This window comes from Fukomys damarensis, unplaced genomic scaffold, assembly GCF_012274545.1.
Source record: "Fukomys damarensis isolate Sample0158 unplaced genomic scaffold, DMR_v1.0_HiC HiC_scaffold_4, whole genome shotgun sequence".
In the NCBI taxonomy this organism is placed as follows: Eukaryota; Metazoa; Chordata; class Mammalia; order Rodentia; family Bathyergidae; genus Fukomys; species Fukomys damarensis.
Genome location: NW_022900916.1, coordinates 33,780,013 through 33,806,343, shown reverse-complemented (window position 1 = coordinate 33,806,343; position 26,331 = coordinate 33,780,013). Strand labels below are relative to the sequence as shown.

Sequence of the window (26,331 nt, the reverse complement as noted above, 5' to 3'; positions counted from 1 at the left end):
TGGATCCTAGCATTATACTCTAAATTCCTTAACTTCTCCTGTCATCCACAAAAGTTGAATGACTGAAATTCATGTCCTCTTGCATTTCCAGGTTAAATGAAATAATTGATTAAAAAATGTCATTATGCTATAAAATCATAGAAAAAATAGGGATGATAATAGTACCTACTTTATAGATGATTAAATAAGTTTTATGATGTGTTAAGTAAGATAATGTATATAAAGCACTTACACCTGTTAAGGAACATTGTAATCTTTTGCTTTGTTTGTTTATCATCACTAAACTATAAACCCCAGGAGAATAGGAAACCAATCTCTCCCTCTTCCTTTTTTCCACCCTTTCCCCTTGCTGTCCTCCTCTCCCTCCCCATCTTCCTTCCTTCCTCTCTCCCTCCCTTCTTCCCTCTATGTGTGTTTGTGAGTGTCTACATTTGTGCCTTGTGGTATAAACTTTGTACTGGCCTATTCTCAGTGTTGTTTAGTGGAAGTTCCTCTCACAAAGTTGATGCCATCTCAGTAAATTTTGGATGGAATGGCAAATGAATGATAGGTTGGTAGCTAATTTTAACATTAATATTTATAACATAAGTTCTATTTATACTTTATCCAAAAGAAGAGAAAAGAAATAGTGATTCTTGGGTATTTTACTTGGGTCAAATAAGAACAGTAGAGATTAGAATTTGGTTATCTTCAAATATATGTCTCTTCACTCTCATCCATATTTATTTTTTTGTACTTTTTAATTTTTATTCTGCTTGTTAATTTTTTTCTCATGAGTAAAGTGCCTTTTTTACAAGCAAAACAACTCGTATTGGTTGTGTAAAGGAAAAGAATGAAGAGGTTTGATTTGGTTTGGTTTGGTTTTTAATCTGTGCATGCTAGATTATAGAGCATGGAAGAGAATGTCTAGAAATACACAACTGGAAAATAAAGTTCCGGGGAAAGCTGTTATATGGAGTGAGCCCTCCTATGTTCTTCCTTCTGCATTGGAGGGTTTTGTGAGTGCTTGGTGGTTTGTTGTTTAAAGATCAGATTCTCTTACAGTATTCCCTCTTCCTTGCTCTATATGCTTACCTTTTTTTTTAGTGAAAAATGCTGATGTATTACAGTATTAGTTTACAGAAGAATTTCATTTCCAAGTATGAAATATTTGAGTGAATAGGTGGAAATTATAAGCTGACAACAGTACCCAGGGTTAACCTCTTTTTCCCTTACAAAAAGGGCTTGTACAAATATTTAAAAGGCTTGTAATTGTGAATGTAGGGGGAAAATTGAAATATCTTATAAGAAGTTTTGTGTATACCTGACAGAGACAAGGTTAATTTACATTTAGTCATTAATATGCTATTCACCTGCATGTTATTTAAGAAAAACATGTCAATACATAAGAATAATGAAATGTTTTGATTTTCTGTTATCTTGAAACCAGTTACTAAAATGTATTTCACAATTTTATTTCTTTAGACATGCATGTTAATTATGCCAAATATAGCTTAGGTCTATATTGTACCCTATGTGCTTTTCTTGTTTTTTCTGCTATCGTAACTGCAAATGTGTCTCTACGTACCCTACCCTACACCAAACTGTGTAGCCAAAACCCAAAAGAAGAAGGCCACAGCACCTGCTCTCAGTTAGTACCTCTCATTGTTTCAGAAACAGCAAGGAATGGTTTACCTTCTCCACACTTTCATGGGTCCCACTACTTAGAGGAACAAGTAAAGCAGATTTCCATAATGTATATTTTTGTACCTTCATACCCTGATACAAATTCACTTGCAAACAGTGAGCTCAGAACATGCTAAATGACCCTGAAAAATTAATAATATTTCTGGTATAAAAGAATTTTTAAAACAATACCATTCATCCCAGCAAGAAGTCTCTAGCAGGTAATGAGTGAAAAGCATATTTTGTCCAATTCAGGGACCACCGCATAATACTAGCAAAGGAACACCAACCAAACTAATCAAAAGTTCAAACTGACAGCATCTCCTCCTCCCAATATTAAATCTCATATGATGGAAAAATAATGTTGGATGACACTTTCAACAGTGCAGAGGAAGCTGGAGGACCACTGCCCTTCCACACAATGTTCAAGAGTAAAGGACAGCTCCAAGCCTTCTTCTTCTTCCTTTTCCAAGAAATCAGTGTTCCATTGTCAACAGAAATCAATAAATACTTCACACATCAGTTCCCTTCTTATAATCCTGTGGTCACTAAATGCAGTCAAGTAGTGTAAGGCCGCTATTTAGAAGGAATACCTCCTGATACTGCTGGTAAAAATCTTAAAAGAAAGTCCAGTTCAACAAAGTTATCTTGATAACAGCTGATGCCTGATGATTCCCTTGCATCTGGGAATAAGGTTTTGACACAAGTCAGAGAACTAAGTGGTAAAGGTTCAAATTGTTTAACCAGAAGGTTCATAGCAGATTTCTGTAGTCTAAGGACTATATATATGTAGTAGCTTTATACCAGAACCAATTGTAAGAGCTGCTTTGCATGATCCCACGTGAAAGGAGTATTGAAATGATCAGTAGATATTATAGTATATTATGCAGAGATGATAAATGTCCAATCATTTGCTGGTTCTTGATTCTTCTCATCTCTGCATTGTGAATGAGAAAATTAGACTATAATGCTAAGTGAAAAAAAAAATCAGAAAGTTAAATATCATGGTTTCTCAAACCCAAAACATAAAATATTTAAAGAGCAAAATAAAAGAGAGGCGATAGGAAATAGAAAGGTAGACTTTGTGGAAATGGAGAGGGATCTGCAGATGAGGGGAAGTAAAAATGGTTATGGTACAATACGTGTATGTAGAACAAGACAAAGAAGTTGCCTACGATAACTACTCATGTTCAATACAGTCCTTGAAACATTAGCCAGAGCAATTAGGCAACATAAGGAAATGAAAGGAATGTGGATAAGAGAGGAAGAAGTTAAGTTATCATTATTTGCTGAGGAGACTATCCTCTACATCCCAAACTCAAGCAGAAGACTCCTAGAATGGTTCCCAGAATTAACCAAATTCAGTAGCATAGCATGATACAAAGTCAATACTTAAAATTCTATAGCATTGCTGGACAAACTAATGTTCATTGAGGGAGAATCAGAGATACAACACCCTTCACAGTAGCATCAAATAAAATGAAATATTTAGGATTGAACCTAAATAAGGAAGTGAAAGATCTATACAGTGAAAATCATAGTACCCTGAAAAAGAAAATCAGATAGGACACCAGAAATGGAAAATATCCCCAATCCTGGATAAGCAGAATCAATATATGAAAATAGCCATATTTCCAAAACTGTTATGGAGATTTAATCCAGTCCCAAGCACAATACCAATAGCAATCCTCACAGAACTAGAGAAAAAATCCTAAAGTTTATGTGGTACAAGAAAAGATCTAGAATAGTAAAAGCAATTTGGGGCAACAGGGGCAAAGCAGGCGACATCACAATCTCAGACTTCCAAATTATACAACAAAGCTATAGTGATAAAAACAGCATGATATTGGCAAAAAAAAAACAAGACAAACAAAAACTTCTGGACAAGAATAAAAGATGCAGAAATAACTCAAGGCATACTCAGCTACCTTCTGTTTGACAAAGGGGCCAAATACCTTTGCTAGAGGAAAGACAGCCTCTTTAACCAATGGTGTTGGTAAAACTACCTTTCCACATGCTAAAGACTGAACCTGGATCCATATCTGTCACCATGCTCAAAACTAAAATTGAAAAGAATCAAAGATATAAATATTAAAACAGAAACACTTAATCTATTGGAAAACAGGGTAGGTAAAACTCTTAAAAACAAAGTTGTGGGAAACTACTTTATGAATAAAACCCCATTGCACAAGAAATTTTACAAAGAATCAACATATGGGATCACATCAAATTTATATGCTTCTGCACAGCCAGTGAAACCACCAAGATAGTGAATAGACAAACTATAGAATGGGAAAAAATTTGCAAGCTCCTCCTCAGACAGAGGACTGGTATCTAGAATATATAAAGAACTAAAAAATTAGATTCTCCCTAATATGACCCAATAAAAATGGGCATCTAATATGAATATACACTTCTCAGATGAAGAATTACAAATGGCCAATAAATACATGAAAATGCTCAATATCATTGGTCATTCAAGAAATTCAAATTAGAAAACTACTGATATTTCATCTCACTCCAGGAAGAATGGCTATTATCAAGAAATCAACCAATAACAAATACTGGTGAGGCTGCAGGTAAAATGAAACCCTTCTCCATTTTTGGTGGGAGAATAAATTGATTCAACTATATAGAAATCAGTATGGAGATTCCTCAAAAAACTAAAACTAAAGGTTCCATTTGATCCAGCTATCCCCTTCTAGATAACTTCCTAAAAGAATTAAAGCCATTTTGCCACAGAGATACATGAATACCCTTGTTTATGTCAGCACCATCTGTAATAGCTAAATTGGGGAAACAGCCCATGTGCCCCTCAACACATGATGGATAAAGAAATTGTGGCATTTATATACAATGGAGAACATGTGGCACATGTGTTATGGATTAGTACTAGACGTTCTAGGGCATGGTGCTGGGACCAGCTGACCTCTGAGGAGACTATAGTGGATGGAGTCATGGCAGGAGCACCTGGGAGAGGGTTCATGTAGCAAAACAGGAAGCTTGAGCCCTTTTCCTTACTTGTATCATATTCTGTTCCTCATCCCCATCCCCGCTTTTGTTCCTCCTTGCCTGTGTCCCCCTTCTTTTGTTTCTCTGTTGGATCCTCTTTACCTCATACCACCAGTGTTGAAGCCATTAGATTCTACTGCCAGGGCCTTAGGCACCTCCTTGCTATAAATGCTCCCTGCTCGAGGCCACCCTCAAAGGGTCTGCCAAGTCTTTATCTAATGCCATTTTCCCTCTGTCAGGGCACAGTATAGGCTAGTAAAGAGAAAATCTACCTGGGAATCAAAAGGCTTGGATTCTTACATTCTCACTTTTTCCTTTCTGATCTCTCTCTCTCTCTCTCTTTTGAAATTTTTTTCTGTTTATTGATGATTTTCAGCAATTTGGTTATTATATGCTTTACTATTGTGTTTTTTTCTTCTCTTTGAGTTGTATTTATCTTGTATCTATAGGTATGTCATTTTCATTAAATTTTGAAATTTTTTGTCCATTATATCTCCTCACTTTTTTTTTTTTTTTTGGTCTCCCATCTCCTTTGGAAACTCCAGTTGCATATATATTAGGCTGCTTGATTTTGTCCCATAGTTCATTGACTCTTTGTTTTCTTTTTGCAATCTTTGTTTTATTTTGGATAGTTTCTATTGCTATGTTTTCTATTTCTCTTCTCATCATGTTCATATTTTCCTTTACATTGTTGAACATAGAATCACATTTGCAAAAGCTATTTTGGCCTTCTGTCTCTTACTTTTATTGTCTGTGTCATTTCTGATCCTGCTTGTCTTCACTGATTTTTCTTCCCATTATGTATTTCCTCATACTTTTCCATAGCAGGTAATTTTTGATTGGATGTGAAACATGTGGTTTAATTTTTACATTAAGTGCTAGATTTTGTCATAGCCCTTTGAATATTGTTGTACCCTGGGAACACATTCAAGTTACTGTATTTAGAATTATCTTCATCATATTAAGGCTTATTACTATGCTTTGTCAGATTTATCCAGGGCATCTTTTAGTGTAAGACTAATTTGACCCCACTGCTGACATAATCTTTCCCAGGATTCTATCCAGCACTCTATCTGATAGATGGTTCTTCCACTCTAGATAATGGGAACATGAACCATTCCTGGCCATGAATGAACTTTGGAGACTATTCTACCTGCTTCTTTCAGGTAGCTCTCTCCTTGGCCTCCATCACCTCAATGGGTTTCTCCACACAGATCAGTCAGTACTCAGCCAAAGGTTTGAGAGGACCGATCTGAAGATCTACAGAAATTGCATATATTTTTCTTCCTGCCCCTCTCCCATTGTATCTCTTCTCTCCCTGTTTCAACCCTCTCTCCTCTTTCTTCCTCTTGCTCTCAATCTTAACTGTGCAGCTCCTTGTCTCCCGATATTTTTTCCTCACAAAACTCTAGCTGCTTTGATCTGCTAAAACTTCAAATTTCCCCATTTGACAATGCTGAAATATACTTCCTAATGGAAAGACATAGCAAATACACAATTCTTTCTCTTTAACAATTTTTGAAGTAGAATTTTATTTCATAGTTACCTTGATTGTGACAGGTGGGTTTTTTCTAACTTTCTCTCTTCAGTGGCTTTTCATATTTTTTAATAAATACAATCAGTTCAGCAGTTTATTCTTTTTCATACTTTAATGATCTGTTTTAAACAGAATGAACTCAGGAGCCTGGACTTTAGCTTTAGTAATATCAACTAGCTATATATCTTGTCACCCTCTTTACTATTTATAAATGTTATGGTTCATTTTTTTTTAACTAAAGAATTAGACTGGAAAACAAGGGTTGCTTTCAGTTCTAGAATTAGGATTCCACGCTCCATGACTTCAAACACTGCCTGTTGTAGTCCAAGTGCAGGAGACCCTGGCCTCATGCAGGCCTTTCACAGCTGATTACCCCATCCAGTTAATCCTTTCTCCCTTCATTCCTCAACAGGAGCCCCTGCTCCAGCCACATTTGTCTCCAAACTGTTCATGCCTTGTCCTCAGCTTTTTCCTACACCTTTTCTCTTACATGAAATACTTCACCTCTACCTCTGCAAGCACCCAAATCTCATCCTCCAGATCCCAATTCAACATCCTCTACCTTTTACTCGCATTCCCTGCATTGTCTTTCTGTACCTATTTCTATCTGCTCTTGTAATATCACTTGTTTCCTCTTCTCTGTGATAGTATCCCAGTTAGTTTAGTATCAACTCCAGAAAGGAGACCCCATGTTTTTTATCAAGAACATGGCTTGGCACAAAAGAAGTACTTCATCTGCTCATGTTACTGCATACATCTATATGTTTCCTAAAATTAGCCATTTCTGTTTTGCTGAATAACAACCTTAGGATGCTTTTGAAGTGTGTATGTGTATATGTGTTGGGCATGTATGCTGAAGATATTTCTTACAAGTGCCAGTCCTCACCTCTTCTTTGCACTCTCTAGATTACATATAGAGGGGCCAGGGATTTAGCTCCATGGTGCTGCCACCTGTCTTGCAAGCACAGAGACCTGAGTTCAATCCCTGGTACAAAAAAAAAAAAAAATACATATAGAGTGAAATTGCTAACTTGGCCATAGAGTCTCATTGATGTATATATGTCAACAGTTATTTCTTTATCATCTGATATTATCAGGAAAAAAGTTGGCCCCTAGCATCTTACAGTCTAATTAAGCATGACTGTTGTAACTTTCTTTCCCCTTCCTTGCTGTTTTATTTTGAATATGAAATCACAAACTTCCACATAAGCCCCATAAAGACCCAACTGTGCTTATATGTATGTTATAGCATATATATGTTATATGTTAGGCAAGGATTTATTCAACCATTAATGATCCTCTACACAAAATGTATAAAATATATCATTGATAATTTATATAATTTCTGCTTTTAATTTGCAAATAAACTTTATACTCACATCTGAATTCTAAACTGATATGTTTTTGATTATCAAAAATTTGGCTTCATTTTTTTGTTCAAGCCTATTTGTAAATTCTACTGTATATGGTATGGCAGAAGCATAGAGTTAATTCTCTAGTTAAAAAACAAAAACTCTTTAGCCTGATGAAAGAACTTCAGCATGTTTTTTCTTATCTGTTATACAAGTACATTCATCTTTTCTGATAAGGAGAACTTTTTGAAATTATATCCTTTGAAATTATACACACACACACACACACACACGTTCACATATACTCTTCAACCCCAGCCTCAAAGAACCATTTACATTTCCCTGAGTCCTGGGTTATTTTTTGTTCATTCTGTTCCACGGAGCTGGAGTACTTTTTTTCCACTCTTCATTCAGCCTAAAAATCACTATATTTGTATTTCATGACTCAGTTCAATTGTAAATTCTTTCTCACCACTCTCTCCAGTCCTCCACCCATCTCACTAACTCTTCTTATCCTTCTGCTATACAAATTGCCTGTTGTAGCACGGATATTTTATTGTCCTTATTTCTGAACTTATTTATCTCTTCATCTAAGATTGTTGGAAGCCAAGAATCTTGTCTTATTTAGCTTTGTATCTCCTACAATTAGCCACATATTTGTCACAGAGAAAATATTTAGTTAATAAATAGTGTTCTATTTTACCAAATAGTTAATTCTCACTTGATCTCTTTTGGGGGGGTTGTTTTGTTTGTTTGTTTGGGGGTTTGTTTGTTTTTTGAGACAGGGTTTCACTATGTAGTTGAGACTGACCTGGAACTCACTATGTACGGTTGTTTTGTTTGTTTGTTTGGGGGTTTGTTTGTTTGTTTTTTGAGACAGGGTTTCACTATGTAGTTGAGACTGACCTGGAACTCACTATGTAGCCCAGGCTGGTCTCGAACTCACAGTGATCCTCCTGCCTCAGTGCTGGGATTATAGATGTCCGCCATCACTCCCGGCTTTCACTTGATCTAATATAGAGTAGTTTTTATCTCTTAGTCATTAGTAGTATTGCTAATATAACTGCTACATCTTAACATTTCAATTTTTTAAAAAAATTTAAAATATTTTCAAAATATACTATAAGTTAAAACTGTCTTAGTAGAATACCTAGAGTATATCTACAGATGGTATTCTTAAAAATTTCTGAAGGGATACCTATTTTTGAATGTAGTAATTATATATAAATTGATGAAAATTAAATTTTAACATGTACCCACCAAACCAGAGCCCCTACCCAGTCAATTTCATTCTCTCCTCTAGTAAAAAGAACATTATTCTGGCAACCTTTGCCTGATCTTAAGTGTCACATTAATGGAATCAAACAGCGTACCATATACTTTTTTGTCACTGGCATTAAACATGCCTGTGATGTTCATCCTTGTGAATTCTTGTGTGAACCACTAGCTTATGACTTTGCTTTACTCTAAAATATCTCCTTGTATGAATATGTCACAGTTGGATTTTTCATCCTACTATCGGTAGACATGAGTTATTGCCAGTTATGGGTTTGGATGTGAGATTTTGTTTGGGATCCAAACTCCGGAGCATAGCTTCAATGACTTGCTTTTTTATTCTTCCTCCTTCTTCTGATAAATAATGAATTGTTCTTTATATAGACTATACATAATTTTACTCAATTAAGAAATGCTTCAGGAGTACCAGATAACATAACAATATGTGCCGGATTGTATTTAACTGTCTATCTTTTTAAGAATCTCATAGATCGGGGGAAATGACCAAAAGTATATAAAAACTTATAACAAGAAGTAAAAGATCTGCTAGCTGTTTGTAACACCAAAACTTTCTCTGCCATGGGGGTTAGGAAGAGTGTTTCTACAAAAAGGACATTTCGGCTGAGACTTGGAAGATAAGAAAAGGAAAGGGGGACACAAGGCAAAGCATGCAGGCAAAGGCAGTGCTCTGAAATGCTGAGGAAAAAAATGAAAGGAGCCTTACGTAGCTTAATATTAATAAGGCAGAGGGAAAATGGTAGATGTGGCTGGAGTGGTAGACAAAAGCTGTAATGAACGATATTATAAATTATCTAAAAAACAAGGGCCAAATCCAATAGAATTTTAAGCTGTTGCAAAACAAGGTCAAATAAAATTTGAAATTTTTCTTTTGATGTTAACTTTACAAATTGTACAGTGCACGAATCTTAAGTGCAGAGAATTTTCACGTATTTTTACTCATGTAACTACTACCCAGTCAGACTATTACTGGTACTTTGAAGGTTTTCTCCTTCCCCAACACAATATATCCCCTCCAAGGGAAGCCACTTTCCTAACTTCTCTCACCAGACAATACTTTTGCCTGCTACTGAATTGCAATAATAACAAAATCCTGCAGTTTTATTCCTCATGTCTAACCACTTTGACTAAGCCTGAGGTCTTTATGATTCACCCATGGTTGGATGTCATGGTATTTGACCCTGCTCTACAGTATTCCATAGTATGAATATACTACAGTTTATTTGCTCATACGTACTGATAGACATGAGAATTGCTTATTTATTTCTATTATACATAAAACTTTAGTAACTATTTGTGCCCTTATTTTTTGATGGACATGATGAATCATTTTGGTGGGAAATATAATATTTTAAATGATAACTGTGCTTCAAGGCAGAAGATGATTTGGAGGAGAATAGAGACAACAGTTGCTCAGGCACCAATCCCTGGATTCACACAGCCTTTTACCAGGTGGCCTAGTAAATGAGCAGGAAATTAGTTTAAATATCATACAGATCAAAACATAAAAGCAGAAAGCAGATTGATTGATTGATTGATTGATTGATTGCTACCAGGGATTGAACTTGGGACCATGCACTTGTAAGGAAGGCAGCAGAACCACTGAGTTAAATCCCTGGCTGGCCCAGAAAGCAGATTTCTTTTTGGTGCGCGTTATTGTTGCTATAGTAGTTATTACTGTTTGCAGCTAACTATTGCTTAGATCTAAGAGTAGGGAGGATAATATAATACAAGTTTTGCTGACTTGTAGTTAAATATGCCCCCAATAAATAGGAAAGTTACTATAATCAACAAACATTTGTGCGACTCTTTTTCCACCATTTCGTGTGTGTGTGTTAGTGTGTGTATGTGTGTGTGTATGTGTGTGTGTGTGTGTCTTTTGGTTGTAGGGAGTGTGTGTGTCTGAAGGGACAGGTGGATTTCTCTGATCATGTTTTCTTTCTAATTGTTCTAAAACAGCTTACCAGTTTCCTGAGTTCATGTAGCATCTCTAAACCAACAAAAGAGCTCAAAGAAACAGCATTCATACAGAGATTCAATTCTCCAAATTAAAGTTAGATTTTTCTAACTTGTGAATTTGCTTATATGGCTTAAAACTTTAAAACTGACACATTTGCTTATTAATACAAACTTAATTTGTTTTATGTTTTTAGGCATGATGGCTGTGTTTGTTTCTGTTTGTGTGGGGAAGATGGCCATGGTCATGTTTGTCACTCAATGTGGAGTTTGAGAAAAGAAGCAAAATTTTGCCAAACACTTTTGTTTGTGAACCAAATTGTTTGCAAGCAGAAGCTTTCATAAATTGAGATAATACCATATATTAAAAGGATCACTGTTATAGAAAATAATACAATCAGATGAAGTTAGTGTTTATTGCAGAAATACCTAAGACTTTCACCCATGACAAATGTTCAGCCTGTGCAATCTTGGAAATTAAGATGTAGTAGTGTAATAATAAGCAGGTTGTGTTGTGATTCTAACCAAGTTCAGCGTTTGAGTTGTGAGTGAGCGTTATCACCATACTCTGTCTCTCTGACCCTGTCATTCACCATGTTCTGAATGCATTACCTCATTTAATAAACATTTACTGAGCTTCTGCAGTGTGTCAGATACTTAGCTAGGTGTTAGGGATATAAAGGTATAGTCACTGACCTAAAAGAATTTACAGGACTCTAGTGGAAGAAATAGCCAGGTTAATGAATGGCTACCTTACCCTATTTAGAGGCTAGGTTCTCAATTATCTAGCCAGATAGTTTTGGAAGCACAAAAGAAGGGCACTGAAATTGGAGCATCTAGATAATCCTTGACTGATTCAAGGGTGAAAAACATAATGTAGGAAGAACATTCCAAGCATAGAGACTACGAGGCACAAAGGCAAAAATTAGCCTGGTTCAAGTAAGGAATGAGGAGTTGCTTTGTGTAGTTGAAATAAGGGTGTGTATGCTCAGTAGAATTTGAGAGAAGGCTACAAAATAGGCAAGGTCAGAGTTTAAGAGGCATGATGTGGAGGGGGTGAAGGGAGGGCAGTGATAAGGGGAAAAAATGAGAATCAAGACCTGTCATGTAAAGGTACAAGATCCCAACAATGAATGTAACTGTACTGTATCCCTAAAATGTACCAATAAACTCAATGAGAAAAAAAAAAAAAAAAAGAGGCATGGTGTGTGTGAAAGGGTGTGGACCCAGAAAAAAGAGACCTGAATTCTCCCTTTGTTCTTCTCAGTGCTCCTTATGTGACTCAAACATATCATTGGGCTTTAGTGTACAAAACAGTATAATTAAAGAACTGAGAAAGACATTTGTAAACCATGTTCTAGAAAAACTATTCCAGTATATATGTAAAAAGATGGGCTATGAAAAAATGGTTTTGGTTTTTCAAATTTCAATAGTTATGGGAAGGTAAACACTGTATATGCCATATTAAGATTTACAGTAACATTACCATATTAAAGATTTTCAGTCTCCCAATAAAGAAACCACTTTTGTTTTCTTTAACTTACCATTACTTGAGCTTGGAGCCAAATTTTCAATTAATATTACTATCACACTGCAGAGCTCCATTCTGGCAAATAATGGATGAGGTGTCAAAGGTCCAATCTTCTCTATTCCTCATATTTTTGTTTGTGGATTGACTTTAGCTCAAGTGGTTACTTCCTTATGCCAGGCTTTTTATTCATCTTATTTTTATGTTTGTTTTTGCAGTGCTGGTGATCAAACCTAGGGCAGAACTGAATATCGGGTTTTTATATAATCACTTCCTTTTTGAGATGCTATTGTATCCCTGTAATAAATTTTAGTTTATTTTTAGTAGCAATTTTTTATTGCATCAACAGTCCTGGCACTTTTTCCCTTTATTTTTTGTCATTCCCAGACTTTACTACCTATTAATAAATTGTCAGAAATGTCTGTTGAGTTGTTTCTAAACAAATACACTCATTTTTAATGTGTTTAATAGAAATCATGATGAATAAAATCAGGGTTTTACTTATGAATTCCTTATATTCAGCATTAGCAAATCTCAAAATTAATAATGAGTCAGAAAATCATTTGTGATGTTAAACAGATCAAATAAGTAAAATAAGATTGATCTTGTTTGAAATTTAATATTTTCAACATTTATCTGCTAGAGCCACTGATTTACAAATTGTTATAAATTCTTGAAAAATAGGAACATTTTTTTCATATAAAAACTCCCATCATTTTCCAAGCTGCAGTGTCATTTTTCTTGAAGACAGTGTAGTGATTGATTATCCAGAGTGCAACCGTGACAAGGTAAACCAACCAAATAGCTGGAAAATTGTATGTAATCATATAGCATTTCATAAGTATTGTGTTGAACACAGCCGTTAGAATTAAACTGTGCCATTCTACTCCTTCCCTGCTGATACTATCTGTTTGCCCCCAAATCAATAATTTCTAGGGGATATACACCAGTGTTTTCAATCAACCTGTTCCCCTCCAAATGCCATCAGTACATTTTTGGTACCTGAAAGCACTGCAAGAAATACAGAAAAAACCTACTTCACTCACCGAGATTTCCCAATGCAAAGATCTGTGTCCCACACCCTTCAGATAGGACATTAAGACAGAGGTTTATGTTTGTGTTTGAGCATTCTTCTATTAGTGGTATTTTCTTGAAGATCCTGAGAAATAACAAGCAAATGGAGAAAGGGAAAGATGAGAGATGGACAAAAAGAAAAGGAGAATTCTGATCCCTCCTGAGAAGTTAATGATCCAGTCAGTAAGGCCAAATACACCTGTGATGACTCCAGAACAGTACCACAGTAATTCAGCTGGTGTCACAGTGCCAATGCACAAATTGAATACATGAGTCATGTGGTCCAATAAAGAAGCAATCAAATTATCCTTGGTTATTAGAGGACTAAATTGAGTCATAAGAAAAGAAAGGGGCTCCCACACTACCTCAGAGATGGTATCAATAGTGTCATTGGGAATAGAATCAGGACACTTTTCCTAACAATTGGAGTAATCTCCCCATGCTCATCTTCCCTGCAGTGTTTCAAGTTTTAAACAGGCTTTGTTAGGATGGCTGTCCTTTATTAATTGCTGTCCATATGCTGTAGAATATCCTGTTTCTGAATCAGGATGGGGATTTGAAATTCTTAGTGTGGGACATGTAGCCGGGCAGAATCAATTCCTGTCACTCACACAAATACAGAGGAATGGGATTATGGATCAGGATGAAGCAGCAGTGCTTTAATCTTAAAATCAATACAGAAAAGGAAGTTGAACTTGTTGGGATTCTATCGAGACTGTAATTTGGTTTTCTGTGAGGTTTGCCTTACAGAATATAACTGCTCCTTCCTTCTCTTTATCTAATTATTTTTCTGGGGATAGAAAGAGAAGGGAAGGGGGAAAATGCCTCTACAACCAAATAATCTTGAACAAGCTTGTAAATATAACTCATAATTCAAATTAACTTTCTACTGCATTCAGAAACATTTTTATTTTTAGAAAGAAAATATTACCCAAAACTCTCTACCCCATGGTCTGTCTTTAAATATAATAACGATAACCTCTGATTCCTTAGTCACTGTCAGACTAGAAAAATATTTTAATGTTTATGTTTATGGCTAAGTCTACTGTTTCCTGTGTAATTTTGTATAAGTAAATATCCAGCACACTTATTACAAAAGGATTCCAGACTTTCAAACATGTGATTAGTATTTATTCCATTGTATTTCTGTTACTTTGAAAGAGGCATGAACTAAAGGTGTAAATGCCTCAGTCTTTTCTTAAAGATATAGAGTATATTGATTACACCTCTTTGCAGATATTACACTGATGTGTTGCACAGTACTATCTGTCTCTAGGCTTATGATGGGCTTTTTATTTTTCTCTTTAAGCAGTTCTTTCATTCAGTTTTAAAATATGTTGAGTCTGTTTGACCTTGTTTACACAATGGTGACAATAATATTGCTATAGTTTGAATCTGTAATGTTCTCCCTAGGACCCACATATTAAAGATTTGTTCTCCAGAGTGGAGCTGTTGGGAGACTGTAGAATCCTTACGAGGTGGGGGTCTAATAGGAGGCTTCTGGCTATTGAGGGCATACCCTTGAAGAAGACTGTGAAAACTCAGCCTCGTCCTCTTCCTTTCTTTTTGTATCTGGCTATGAGTTAAGCAGTTTTGCTCTACCATGTCCTTCTGCCAGGATGTACTGCATCACCACATGCTCAAAGTCCTGGGGCCGGTAAATGATGTACTGAAACCTCCAAATTGAAAGCCAAAAAAAGCTGTCTTTGTAAGTTGATCAGTTATTTGTTACTGTATCAGAAAGTTGACTGACACAAAAATGAAACACTAAGACCTCATGAGAAAATGGGGCTATGGGCAGAAGAACTGAGACCTCCCCTGTGGCAGAATGGTAAAGTGAAGAAAAAACTAAAAACAAAGCCTGGAGCTCTTGCTTTGTGTGTTTCGTGTCTCTAAGCCTCATTACTCATTTGTAAGTAGAGTCTATTACAGCATCTGCCTGATGGGTAGGAATGTTGAGAAGATTCGGTGAACTAAATCTGGCAGAGTGCCTAGCATTACACCTTGCACTTATAAGAATCCTATAAATGTTCATGATAATCATGATTATTATGTGATTGTCAAGTGAGATAATCTATGGTATATATTGGAAAAAACATTCTAAAAGATGTAAGATGCAATAAAAATGTTAGTTGTTGTTCTTAATAGATTGATAGTTCTAAAACTTTTCTTTGTGTTGTGTGTCACAAGTGCCACTCTCAAGTAGAGCCCACAGGATATGTATTTTCTTTAAAAAAAAAATAGATTCCAAAAATTCCATGAAATTACTTGGAATTTGAAAATCCCTATCCCAGATAATTCCAGGGAAAACATCTTTTTGGGTCTTTGGAAGATCAGCACTATGTAAGATACTTATTTTCTTGTTGATTGTAATCAATATTTTAAAATATTATATCCTAGGAAGTTCAAGTCTCTTAAATTACCATATCCTTTTGTGCTATTCATTATTTGCATACAAAATCTCATAACTGTCAATGTCCTCTCTTTTGTGTGTTTCCAGAGCACAATAATTGTGGAGAAGACAGTACAAGACCTCATGAACCTGATGCATGATTTGAGTGCGTATTCTGATCAGTTCCTCAACATGGTATGTGTGAAGCTACAGGAGTACAAGGACACCTGCTCTGCAGCCTACAGGTAGAGCCTTGTTAGTGGTTAGCAAAGTCATGTTAGAACCTGGTGGTGGTTCTGACTATTGGTAATACTTTCATTGTCTTCCACCATTATAGAAAAGGTTTATTCCTGAATGTATCAAAGGGCCCATTGAGAACATGCACCACAAAAATAGTCTGTTAGATCCTTGAATAGTCCTACCAGTAGAGGGAATAAAAGGGATGAAGAGACAGAGACACTTCAGTCTGCTGTTGAGTGGCTCAGCTGAGTAGTCAGTCTTGAATTTATGCAAACCTAAAATTGTAAGATTTGTGTTCTTCAAAGAAATCCCAGATCTTGAATAGTCCATCTTATGGATGAAAAGATCTTTGAAGTAGAGCAATTTGAAACTTAATAATCTATAAAGAATTTCTTTTCATTTTTACAAATATATTCCTCCTGATGTTTGATCTCTAGTATTCCGCTTGTCACAGAAGGACAGTTATGCCTGTTTTCAGCATCAGTGGATGAAAAACCAATGTTAGGAACTTGAAAACCATTAGTTATACCTCTAATTTCTTTTCTCTGAGTTCAAAAATCTCTCCAGGCTTGTGGAAAAGATCATAGCATTTCTCATAGAAAGCTAATAATAGGAACAAATTATGGTGTGGTTGACAAGATGTAAAACAATTACAGAAGAAAAGAATGTACAGTAAAATACTAAATTATATGTGATATATAATTAAAGTTAGAAAGGTACAGTACAGTACATAATCAGTGCCTGCATTATATAGGCTATTAAGGGCAAAAAAAAAAAAAAAAAAAAAACGGAAAATGTGAGAGAGACAAAGAAAGGGTAGTTGCTGCCAAGATTGATTTTGCAGAAGTTAAGATGACATCTGTGGAGGCTGGAGACCATAAATGAATGTGCCTCAAGAGGAGAAGAAGCACTAAGGAAGTTGCCAGATATTTGGAGGTGACAAAGAAAAGAAATTTGGATTGAAACAAGGTTCTTAGGAGAAGGTAGTAGGAAATAATGTTGAATAGGCAGAGTAAGACCAACCACCAAAAGATCTTAACAAGTAAAGTTGGAAAGTGAGACATTGGATAGTAGACAATAAGTCATTATAATGTGCCAGGAAACTATCTTTATGGAATATTAATCAAAAAGAATAATACAGTATAAATTGATGCCCAACCTCCCTCACTGCTGCAGTGAGTAGTCTTTATCCACAGTTACATGGACCAACTAAAGAAGAGAAACTCACCCACATCATTGAAATGGACTTGCAAAAATATTTCATTCCTTGTATTCAGTGATTATTCACTAAATATTATATTTAGGCTAAAATCATCCATATAACTAATAACTTATAATCAATTAGGTATTAAGTAATCTTAATAGTAATTCAAGAATTTATTCTTAGGGTAACAAAACTAAGCTATATTTTTTAGATTTTAATTTATGCAAATATTTATAGACAATTACAGTGGAATAATCAAATACTTTTAAGCAAAAACTATATTCAATTAAGATAAAATTCAATGAGGAAATGAAATAGAAATAATAATTCAAATCAAAAATAAAATAATCTGTTAAAGAGCCTTTTCATGTATATTTTATAATTGAGGGTATAAAATCCCTGTGGTATTAAGAACTCATCGGATGGATTTTAAATTTTTAGTTTAAAAATAATAATTGTATTTATTTGTAGGGTATCATATGTTTTTGTATACAAATACATCATTGAATTATTAAATCAAGCTAGTTAGCCTATCACCTCATGTATCTTTTTCATATGTGTGATGAGCATTTATAATTTCTTAGCAGTTTAAGAATATATGACAGAGGGCCAGGGATTTAGCTCAGTGGTTCCGGTGCCTGCCTCACAAGTGCAAGGGCCCGAGTTCAATCCCCAGTACCAAAAAAATATATATATATATAATAGTATTAACCATAATCACCAGACCGTGCAATAGATCTCAAAAATGTGTTTCTTAAATTTAACTAAAATGTTTTACCCTTTGACCAACGTATCCTCATCTTATTCCATGCCCCCACGTTTGCCTTGGTAACTACCATTCACTCTATTTTAGTGGATTTGTATACAAGTGAGATCATACAATATTTCTATGCCTGGACACTGGATATATTTAAAATAGTATTTATTATTGTTTTTTATATTTATTATTGTTACAGATATAGCTTTTGGAACAATATCAACACAGAAGTGTGAGGAGAATATAGGTTTTTCTCTTTAATTTTAAAGGGTACTCAAAAAACAATTGTGAAAACCACTAACCTAGAGTGGTTGTCTAATATTAGACTTTCTGGATAATAGTTGTATTTTCAGCTTCACAAAATCAAAATTCTAAAGTGATTGTACCAAAAGTGATCTCACCAAATGAGAGTTGAAGAACATTTTAAATATCTTAAGACTTAAACAGGTTGAAGGGAGGGCAGGAGAATGGGGGAAAAATAAGAGCCAAGATGTGTCATGTAAAGATACAAATTCCCAGTGATGAAAGTCATCATATTGAATACCTAAAATGTACCAATAAACTTAGTGAAAAAGACTTAATAAAGGTATTTTTAAATAATTACCTTTTTAATAGTATTACATTGAAATTAATTTGTATGTTTTGAACATTTGTTAACTTTTAAAGCTTTTTTTAAAAAGCAGGGCATGCCCTCTTTTTCTTATATCTGATTATGTAGACCCAATAATTCTTACAAACCACAAGTTGATAAATATTAATTATAGTGGAGATGTTTCATTGCCTGTAAAGGTAAAGTTGATTCTAAAATCTAAACTCCACTGATGACCATTTTTATAGTATTGGTGTTCTTATTTTCACAGAAATATTTAAATTTGCTATGTCATGGCACTTTATGCATCATAGGTGATCTTTCCTCAGGGTTTTATTTCCTTTCAATCTGAAGTCTTTGGAAACCACTATGCACTAGCCAGCATTCTCAGTGACTTCCCATAAAGTCTGTCCATAAGGCTGCACTTTTAATGGTGCTACTATGGGACCACACGTCTGACATGTAGAACTTTGTAGTGGGAGTCATTACCTGTACTTCAATTCCAACCATGGACTACTGCACCCACAAAGCAGACTGGTCATAGCTGAAAAACATCTCATTTGGAGTCCTTTTCTTATTTTTAAGTGTCACTGTCCTATGTGTTGGATATGGTCCTTTTTTCTAGAGTGATTCCAAATCATTTTAATCCTTATATATGAAAACCTTTCAAATATGTGAGAATAATTATGGTGATCCATTGTGTCTGCATTTTTTCTTCCCTAGATGGAACATTCCCAGTTTCTGCTATATCTTTGGTCTGCAAACCATCCCAGTCATCCTTCTCCATTGCCCATTTGCTTGACAATGTTCATTTTAGAAAGGAGTACCCCAAACCAGGCCCAGTATTCCAGAGGTGGTCTATGTTATTAGAGCAGAAGCTTTACATGCCTCATACAGGATCTAGTGCTACACCCAGATATTATTACATCCCACCATAGTGCATTTGTCAGATATTTATTGAGCATTGTCTAAGAAAGCATTGAGGTGTGTGGAAGAAGGAAATGAGTCACCATTTCTGCCTTTAAAGAGTTTATATTTCAAGTAAAGGATAGAAAGGGAAGGATGAGACTAAGAAATAGAATGTATGAATAGTCAGCATTAATTTATGACAGAAAGTATGGTATGGTAGGTCAAGATAGTAAGGTAGATAAAGATGCCATTCTTTTTTTTGGTACTGGGGAGGAGTCTTAAATTTGCGAGGCAGGTGGTGGAACCACTGAGCTAAATCCCCGGCCCAAAGATTTCATTCCTAGAAGAAATTACTAAGGAGGAGAGGAAAGGCCTGGGCAAGGCAATGAACTATGTGGGCTTTATGAAAAATGAGGACTTAATCCCAGGCCTCAGAAGGGGAAGAAAGGATCCAGGACAATATCAACGAGGTGGAAAAAAATGGGAAAGGAAGAACAAATGATAGAATGTATGAGTTTTTGAAAGGAAGACTAGGGTCCACCTGCAGTATATGGAATGCCAGGCTCCAAGAACTTGGCCTTTTCAAATGAGGTAGTAGGGAGCCACTGAAAGTATATAAGCAAGGACTGCTAGGTACTCACTTATGCTACAGGAGAATTTTTCTGAGTTTTGTGTATGATACCTAGGAAAAGCAAGAGTTGAGGAGGTAGAGGAGAGAGAGACATTAAGTGCCTGAATTCGGACATAGAGGAAAGGAAAATGAAGAGGAAGGAACAGTTCAAGAGACATTGCAGGGGTAAATTTTATAAGTATCAGATTTCTTCCTGTTCCTTTTAATGCACTGGTTGGCTGCAAAAAATAAGGGAATGTTAAGAAACACTAGTTGAACTTGTCTTGTTGAACTTGCCTTTTCTGATAAATTTTTATCATTTCTGTTAATTTGTTATCATTTCTGATAATTTTAAACATAAAAAGATTTTACATTTACCCAGAAAATGTCATGTTTTTAGCTTATTTTGGTCTATTGAGATAAATTTACATTTTGCCATCAGAAAGTCTTAGCTCTTCCTCCATGTTCCATATCATCTTTGATATTAGAAGCTTTTAGTTTCTTTATGTATATCATTGCAAACAGAAAGTTCAACAAGACAAAGCTGAGTTGAGAAATTTCGGGGTCTACCTCCTGAGACTTCTTTTGAAATAGACATCGATATATTACAAATACTTCAGGAATTTTTTTAAGTAGAAACCCAGTTTATATCTCAAGAAGAGCAGGCCCTGTAACCTAAGTTTGAACACTAGTTTTTCACCTACTGGTTTTAAGACCTCAGCCTGTATTCTTTAGTTTCCTTTTCTTGCGGAGATGGTAATAGTCCTTTCTCAAAGGAGTGTCTCAGATATATCAGTTTTTACGCAAAATCCTATGCTCCTTAAAAAATAAGTAATTACTATTTTGCTGATGATGACGAGATGGTGATGACTGCTTTGATCACCACTTATTTCAGCCCCTGTTTTTATTATTTGTATTGTAAGAGCCTTTATCAGATTTCTTCCTGTTCCTTTTAATGCAGACAACCCCTACTCCTCAGATCTCCCCAAGACAGAAATTTACAAGCCAGCTATAGATAATAATCTAGAATTACTTCAGGAATCCTCTCTTTCCTTTCCTTTTAGGACCCACTTCTCTCTGCTGTACTCAGCCATTCCTTAAAAATTCTCATTTGAGAAAAAATGGAAATAAAGTGTTTGTAAATAGGGAAGGGAGGAGAGGGTGAAGGGAAGTCAGGGACAAGGGGAAAAATGAGAACCAAGACCTGTCATGTACACGTACAGGATCCCAATGATGAATGTAACTGTACTGTATACCCTAAAATGTACCAATAAACTCAATGAGAGAGAGAGAAAAAAAAAAGAATTCTCAATTTGAGGATATTTTCAAATTAACCTTGGGAGCAAAGACTTGAAGACAACCAAGTCCCAGAGTTACCATTTCTTTGTTTAAGTGCATTAAGAAGAGAGCAATTATGTGACTTGTTCTTTGTGAAATCTTCCTAGTTCCTGGTGACTACCACTTCTTAACTGTTCACAAACTATTAGTAATACTGAGTTCAGAATTTTTCCCATTTTTCTAAATTTACCTTTTTCTCTAATTTACCTTCCTTTTCTTTAATGAAGCTTCAGAATACACTCTTGGGCATTTTTTTCTTACATGTTAGGACACCTCCAAGATTATCAGCAGTGGTTTCATGATTACATGTTTTCAGTTATTTCAGTATCCCAAGACAAGTTTCCTAAATTTATTAAATGTATTATATTATTTTCTGTCTCAGTAGCTATTATTAACACAGTTGATCACTCTGTCCTTAAAACAATTCATTTACTTGATTTCTGGGATTCCATTCATTATAAAGCACAAGAATTTACAGATGAAGCAGTTAAATAAAAATCTGCTTTCTTGGGGTTTATAGTCTATTGAGGATGAGAAAGGAGAGGTAAAAATATATAAAATAAACAATTTTAAAAGATGATAAGTAATACAGAGAATAAATGCAGGCAGATACCTAAGGAATGTAGGAGAAGGGGGTTGTAATTTTAATTTGGGTACCCCAAGGAGGCCCTGTATAGTTGAGGTCTGAGTAAAGGCTGGAAAAAATTGAAAGAGTTAGACAAGATACTTGGGAAAGGAGTGCCCAGCAGCCGCTGTGACCATAAGACTGGTTTTCTGTGGGGCACTTTAACAGCAGGACAGCCAGCATGATTGGAGTAAAGCGGATACTGGAGGATGGCCTTGAGGAAACAGAAAGCTGGACCACTGTTGGGATGTTGAGTTCTACTCTGAGTAAAATAGAGGGGCATTGAAAGAAATTTGCCTAGGAGTAGGTTGATCTTGTTTACCCTTTAAAATGTAAGTGTTGAACCTACACTGTAGGGAGACAAGGATGGTAGCAGGGCGACCAATTATGGGCTGTTAGGTTAGTCCAGGTGAGAAATGAACACAGCTCACACTGAATATTAGCAGAGATGGTGACAAATGAGTGGGTGCTGAATGTATGTTAAAGAGACAGACGAGAATTCTCTGCTAGACTTTAGATATGGAGTATGAAAGGAAAAGAGGATCCAAAATGACTCTTGGAACTTTTAATTTCTCAGTGAAAAAATGAAGCTGCCAGCTATTGAAACAGAGGACAGTGCAGGTTTGGGGGCAAATGAAGTAGCACTTAAGTTTGGAGTGTCTGTGACACATCCACATAGAGATAGAAAGGACTGTAAAAGACAGTGGACATCAAAAGGAAAGTGCTCTGCCTTGGAGACAGATGTTTGCCAGCTGTGGACATATATGTAGTATATGTAAATGGCATTTAAAAACCATGCTATCTCTATGAGGTTAAGTATATACATAGCGCAGGAGAGGATTGTGAACTTTTAGAAGTTTGCAGAAAGAAGAGAAACCAACAAAGGATACTGGGAAGCAGTGACCAGTAAAGTAGGATACAAACCAGAAGAGCTTGGTATCCAGGAAACCAAATAAACTGATAGAGAAAGGTGATCAACTCCTGTAAATTATTGGTCGAACTGAGAACAAACTCAGTGATAAATTCAGCAATGTGGTGGTCATTTGTGAATTATATGAGCTGTTTCTGTGGAGTAGTAGGGATGAAAACCTGACTAGTATAGATTCAAAAAAAGAAAATGGAAGAAGAAAACTGTAATTATAGGAAAAACTTTCACTGAGTTTAACTGCAAAGGGGACCTCAGGTCACATGAAGGGTTTTTTTGTTGTTTGATGTATTCTTTTAAACAGGAGAAATTAGTGCATGTCTGTTTTTGAAAAAAAAAATTGGAAGAGAGAGAAAATTGATGATATAGGAAAGAAAGGGGAGGACCACTGAAGTTGTGTGTGGGAAAGACATCTAAAGCACAAGTAAAATGATTGGTTTTTATGAAGAAACAGGACTTACTTTTGTTTACTGTGGTCTATCCTGTAAATAGGAATTAAGTTATTTCTCTGTCATTTATGTTGTGCCATTTTGTCAAAACAGGAAACCTATGTCTCCTTTGTACTACTTCTTCTGGAACACAGCCATTGCTTTTAGTTTTTGGCACCTTATGTCATCAAAAAATATCTTAATTCTGTCCCCCAATAGACCAAACCTCTTTGATATTCCCTGTGGACAAAGTCTCTACAGCGTCTGCTTCGTTGTACCTACACTCAGATTATTCCACATACAGGGGCATTTCTAGGAGTGATCTGCCTTGGCTGCTGAATTATAGACCTATGTGGAATTCTTCTTAGTGTGAGAAAAGTAACTTTGCAAAGCCTAGTAACAGAATAAATAGAAAGTCATCTTTATGTTTGTTACACAGCAGTATAGTCACACGTGTGCACCCACTCACACATAACACATAACCCCATGGTACTTGTTGCCCATTTACTGAATCAGATTTTTCAGGTCTGGGAGAATGTGTTTTCTTGTTGCATGAGTCTAGAGATGTGAAGTGTCCTTACTTCCTCTCTTCCCATTTATTGCCCTCCCCCAGATTGGCACCTGCTGAGGAGTAATTAGGGCAGTCCTAATTTGGACAGCCAAATCCTGATTACAGTGAGAGGAAAAACAGGAAATGTTCTAGTTTTGCTGCCAGCAAATGACTGATTTAAATAGAAATCCATATACAATTCAAATGATCCAAAATGATATAACATTGGGAAGGAGGAAGGAAGCAGGGAAACATTGCCATCTGATTTTCTCAGTGTGGTTCTCAGCAGATATCTTTGTCAGACCTAATCAAATCCATAAGCTCACAATGCCCTCTGCTGAGAATCAGTTTGGTTTCCAAGTTTACCAGAGAAACTGAACTACCATTGGGAGTTTGAAGAAAAGTTAAACACATGTCACCTCTCTGTGCATACCTCACTCTGGAGGGAGAGACTATACTATAAAATGATGTCATGTTATAGGCTTTGGATAGTTTCTGGAAAAGGACATGAGGACTAGAAGTCTTTCATTAGTCACACCCCTTGGAGCCTAAAGGAAAGCTAGGAAATTTGCCTGGTAAGGCAGAGCCCAACTTGGACCACACCTATTTTTCTGGAGTCTGTGCTCCTTACTATTACTATTACTGGTTACTGTCTCTCTAAACTATTTAAATTATTTTTCAGGTTTCCTAATTCTTTAATTCCATTGACTCTTCTTTTGGCTTTATAGTCGGAGACTTAGCTTTTAATTCATGCACTATAACTTGTACATTCTCTGACCTCCTCCACATTCTTAGCCTTTCTGTTTTCTCAACTCTAAGTAGAATCTAATTTAACACAATTGTTGTGACTGACCAGATAAGCTAATTCTGTACTGCATTAGCAATCAGGCAGTATGCCCATTACTCTGCTGCTTCCAAGGTGAATGCTTCTCCCCTTTGTCTGTCCTCTTTGCCCTGAGATACAGCCAACCTCTTATGTTCCCCTAAGTAGCAGTTTCACAACTAGAAGTCAGTGTGCTGAGGTTTCTCTCTGTTCCAATATGGCATTGATTAATTATTTTTCAGGGGCTGGTAGTGACCCCTCCCCCAGTAATGTAAGGCCTGGTATTGAATGCAAATAAAAGCTCTTCTCTACTCTTAACTCGGTTGATAGGAGACACAAGCATATTATTTGGGAAGGGGAGATAAAACCATCCTCAGGTCTTACTTTTCACTGCTTCTTCATAGAGGAGCTAGAACTCATGCTAGAACCTCAAGAAAGAGTAGAATAGGATGTATTTTTAATCATTGAAACTACATTTGTACACAAACTGGTTGGAAACCTTGCTGGCCATTGGCATGTTTCCTGAATGAATGAAGAAATGCTACCAGACTGAACAGGATGAGCAAGACACAGAGTAGCATGGGAGAAATGTGGAGAAATCACAGTGACTAGAGTGAATAGTGGGATTGCGGGGAAATGGGAGCTTTGAAAATTTTCCTATTGGGTAAAAGAATATTATCACAAGTTTTAGTGAGGAGGATGACATGATCAAAATGGTATTTTAGGGAAATCTCTCTGGCCCCATCGTGATAACAAACAGAAATGAGACATAGGCAGTCCTAGAGGTTCATGAAGCTTTTCGGCTTTGCTGTAACCAGAGGCTACTATCCTACCCTTGTACCCCTTGCCAGCCTAATTATAAATGCTGGAAGCACTATGGTTGTATGCCAGTTCTCACAAGCCTGAATTCTGGTTTGCCTGTTAAAACTATGCTTCTCCTTTATCTTCTTGGCTTGCCTAGCACTGAACCATTTTTATTAAATATTGAATAGACAGAAATGGATATTATAAAGTATATACAGTATCTGTTTCATAGAGGACATTTAGCCTGTAAGCTTTTGTTATATGCTCCTATGATTTATTTTATATAACTCTATTCTGGTACTTATCCCAATGTATGGTAATTTAAATTTTTTATGTTTTATTTGATCAGTTACAATTTATATCTTACTCTAAAACATTATTTTTCAACTGTGGATTCACATCAGAGTTATGCAGGAAAATTTTAGTATATATTCTAGATTCCCACACTAGGCCCACAGAGAGTCAGGCATGGACATGAATAGTTTCCCTGAAGTTATTTTTATGTGTGCTACCTGTTACAAATCACTGTCTGAACTGTCAGCTTCTAGGAGAATACTGTGACTTTTCCCACATAATTATCCCCAAAATGTAGCAGGTATGTCTATAGAGGGCTTTCCTTTATGTTTATTGCTCAAGTACATACCTTCACTTTACTGTTCCAGTGCACATCAACTGCTTTCCTGGACCAGTACAGATATTGCTTCCTGACTACCTGTCCTA

The 26,331-nt window shown here is 35.9% G+C and overlaps 1 protein-coding gene across 2 annotated transcripts in view; it reads left to right on the top strand.

Moving 5' to 3' along the window:
* The window catches only part of Exoc4 (exocyst complex component 4), a 741,153-nt gene that overhangs the window by 565,363 nt on the left and 149,459 nt on the right, over window positions 1-26,331 (top strand). For both annotated transcript variants that reach the window (XM_010611733.3, XM_033757669.1), the window contains exon 12: window positions 15,918-16,054. In XM_010611733.3, coding sequence (XP_010610035.1) covers window positions 15,918-16,054 — 137 coding nt within the window. The remainder of the gene's footprint in view (window positions 1-15,917; window positions 16,055-26,331) is intronic.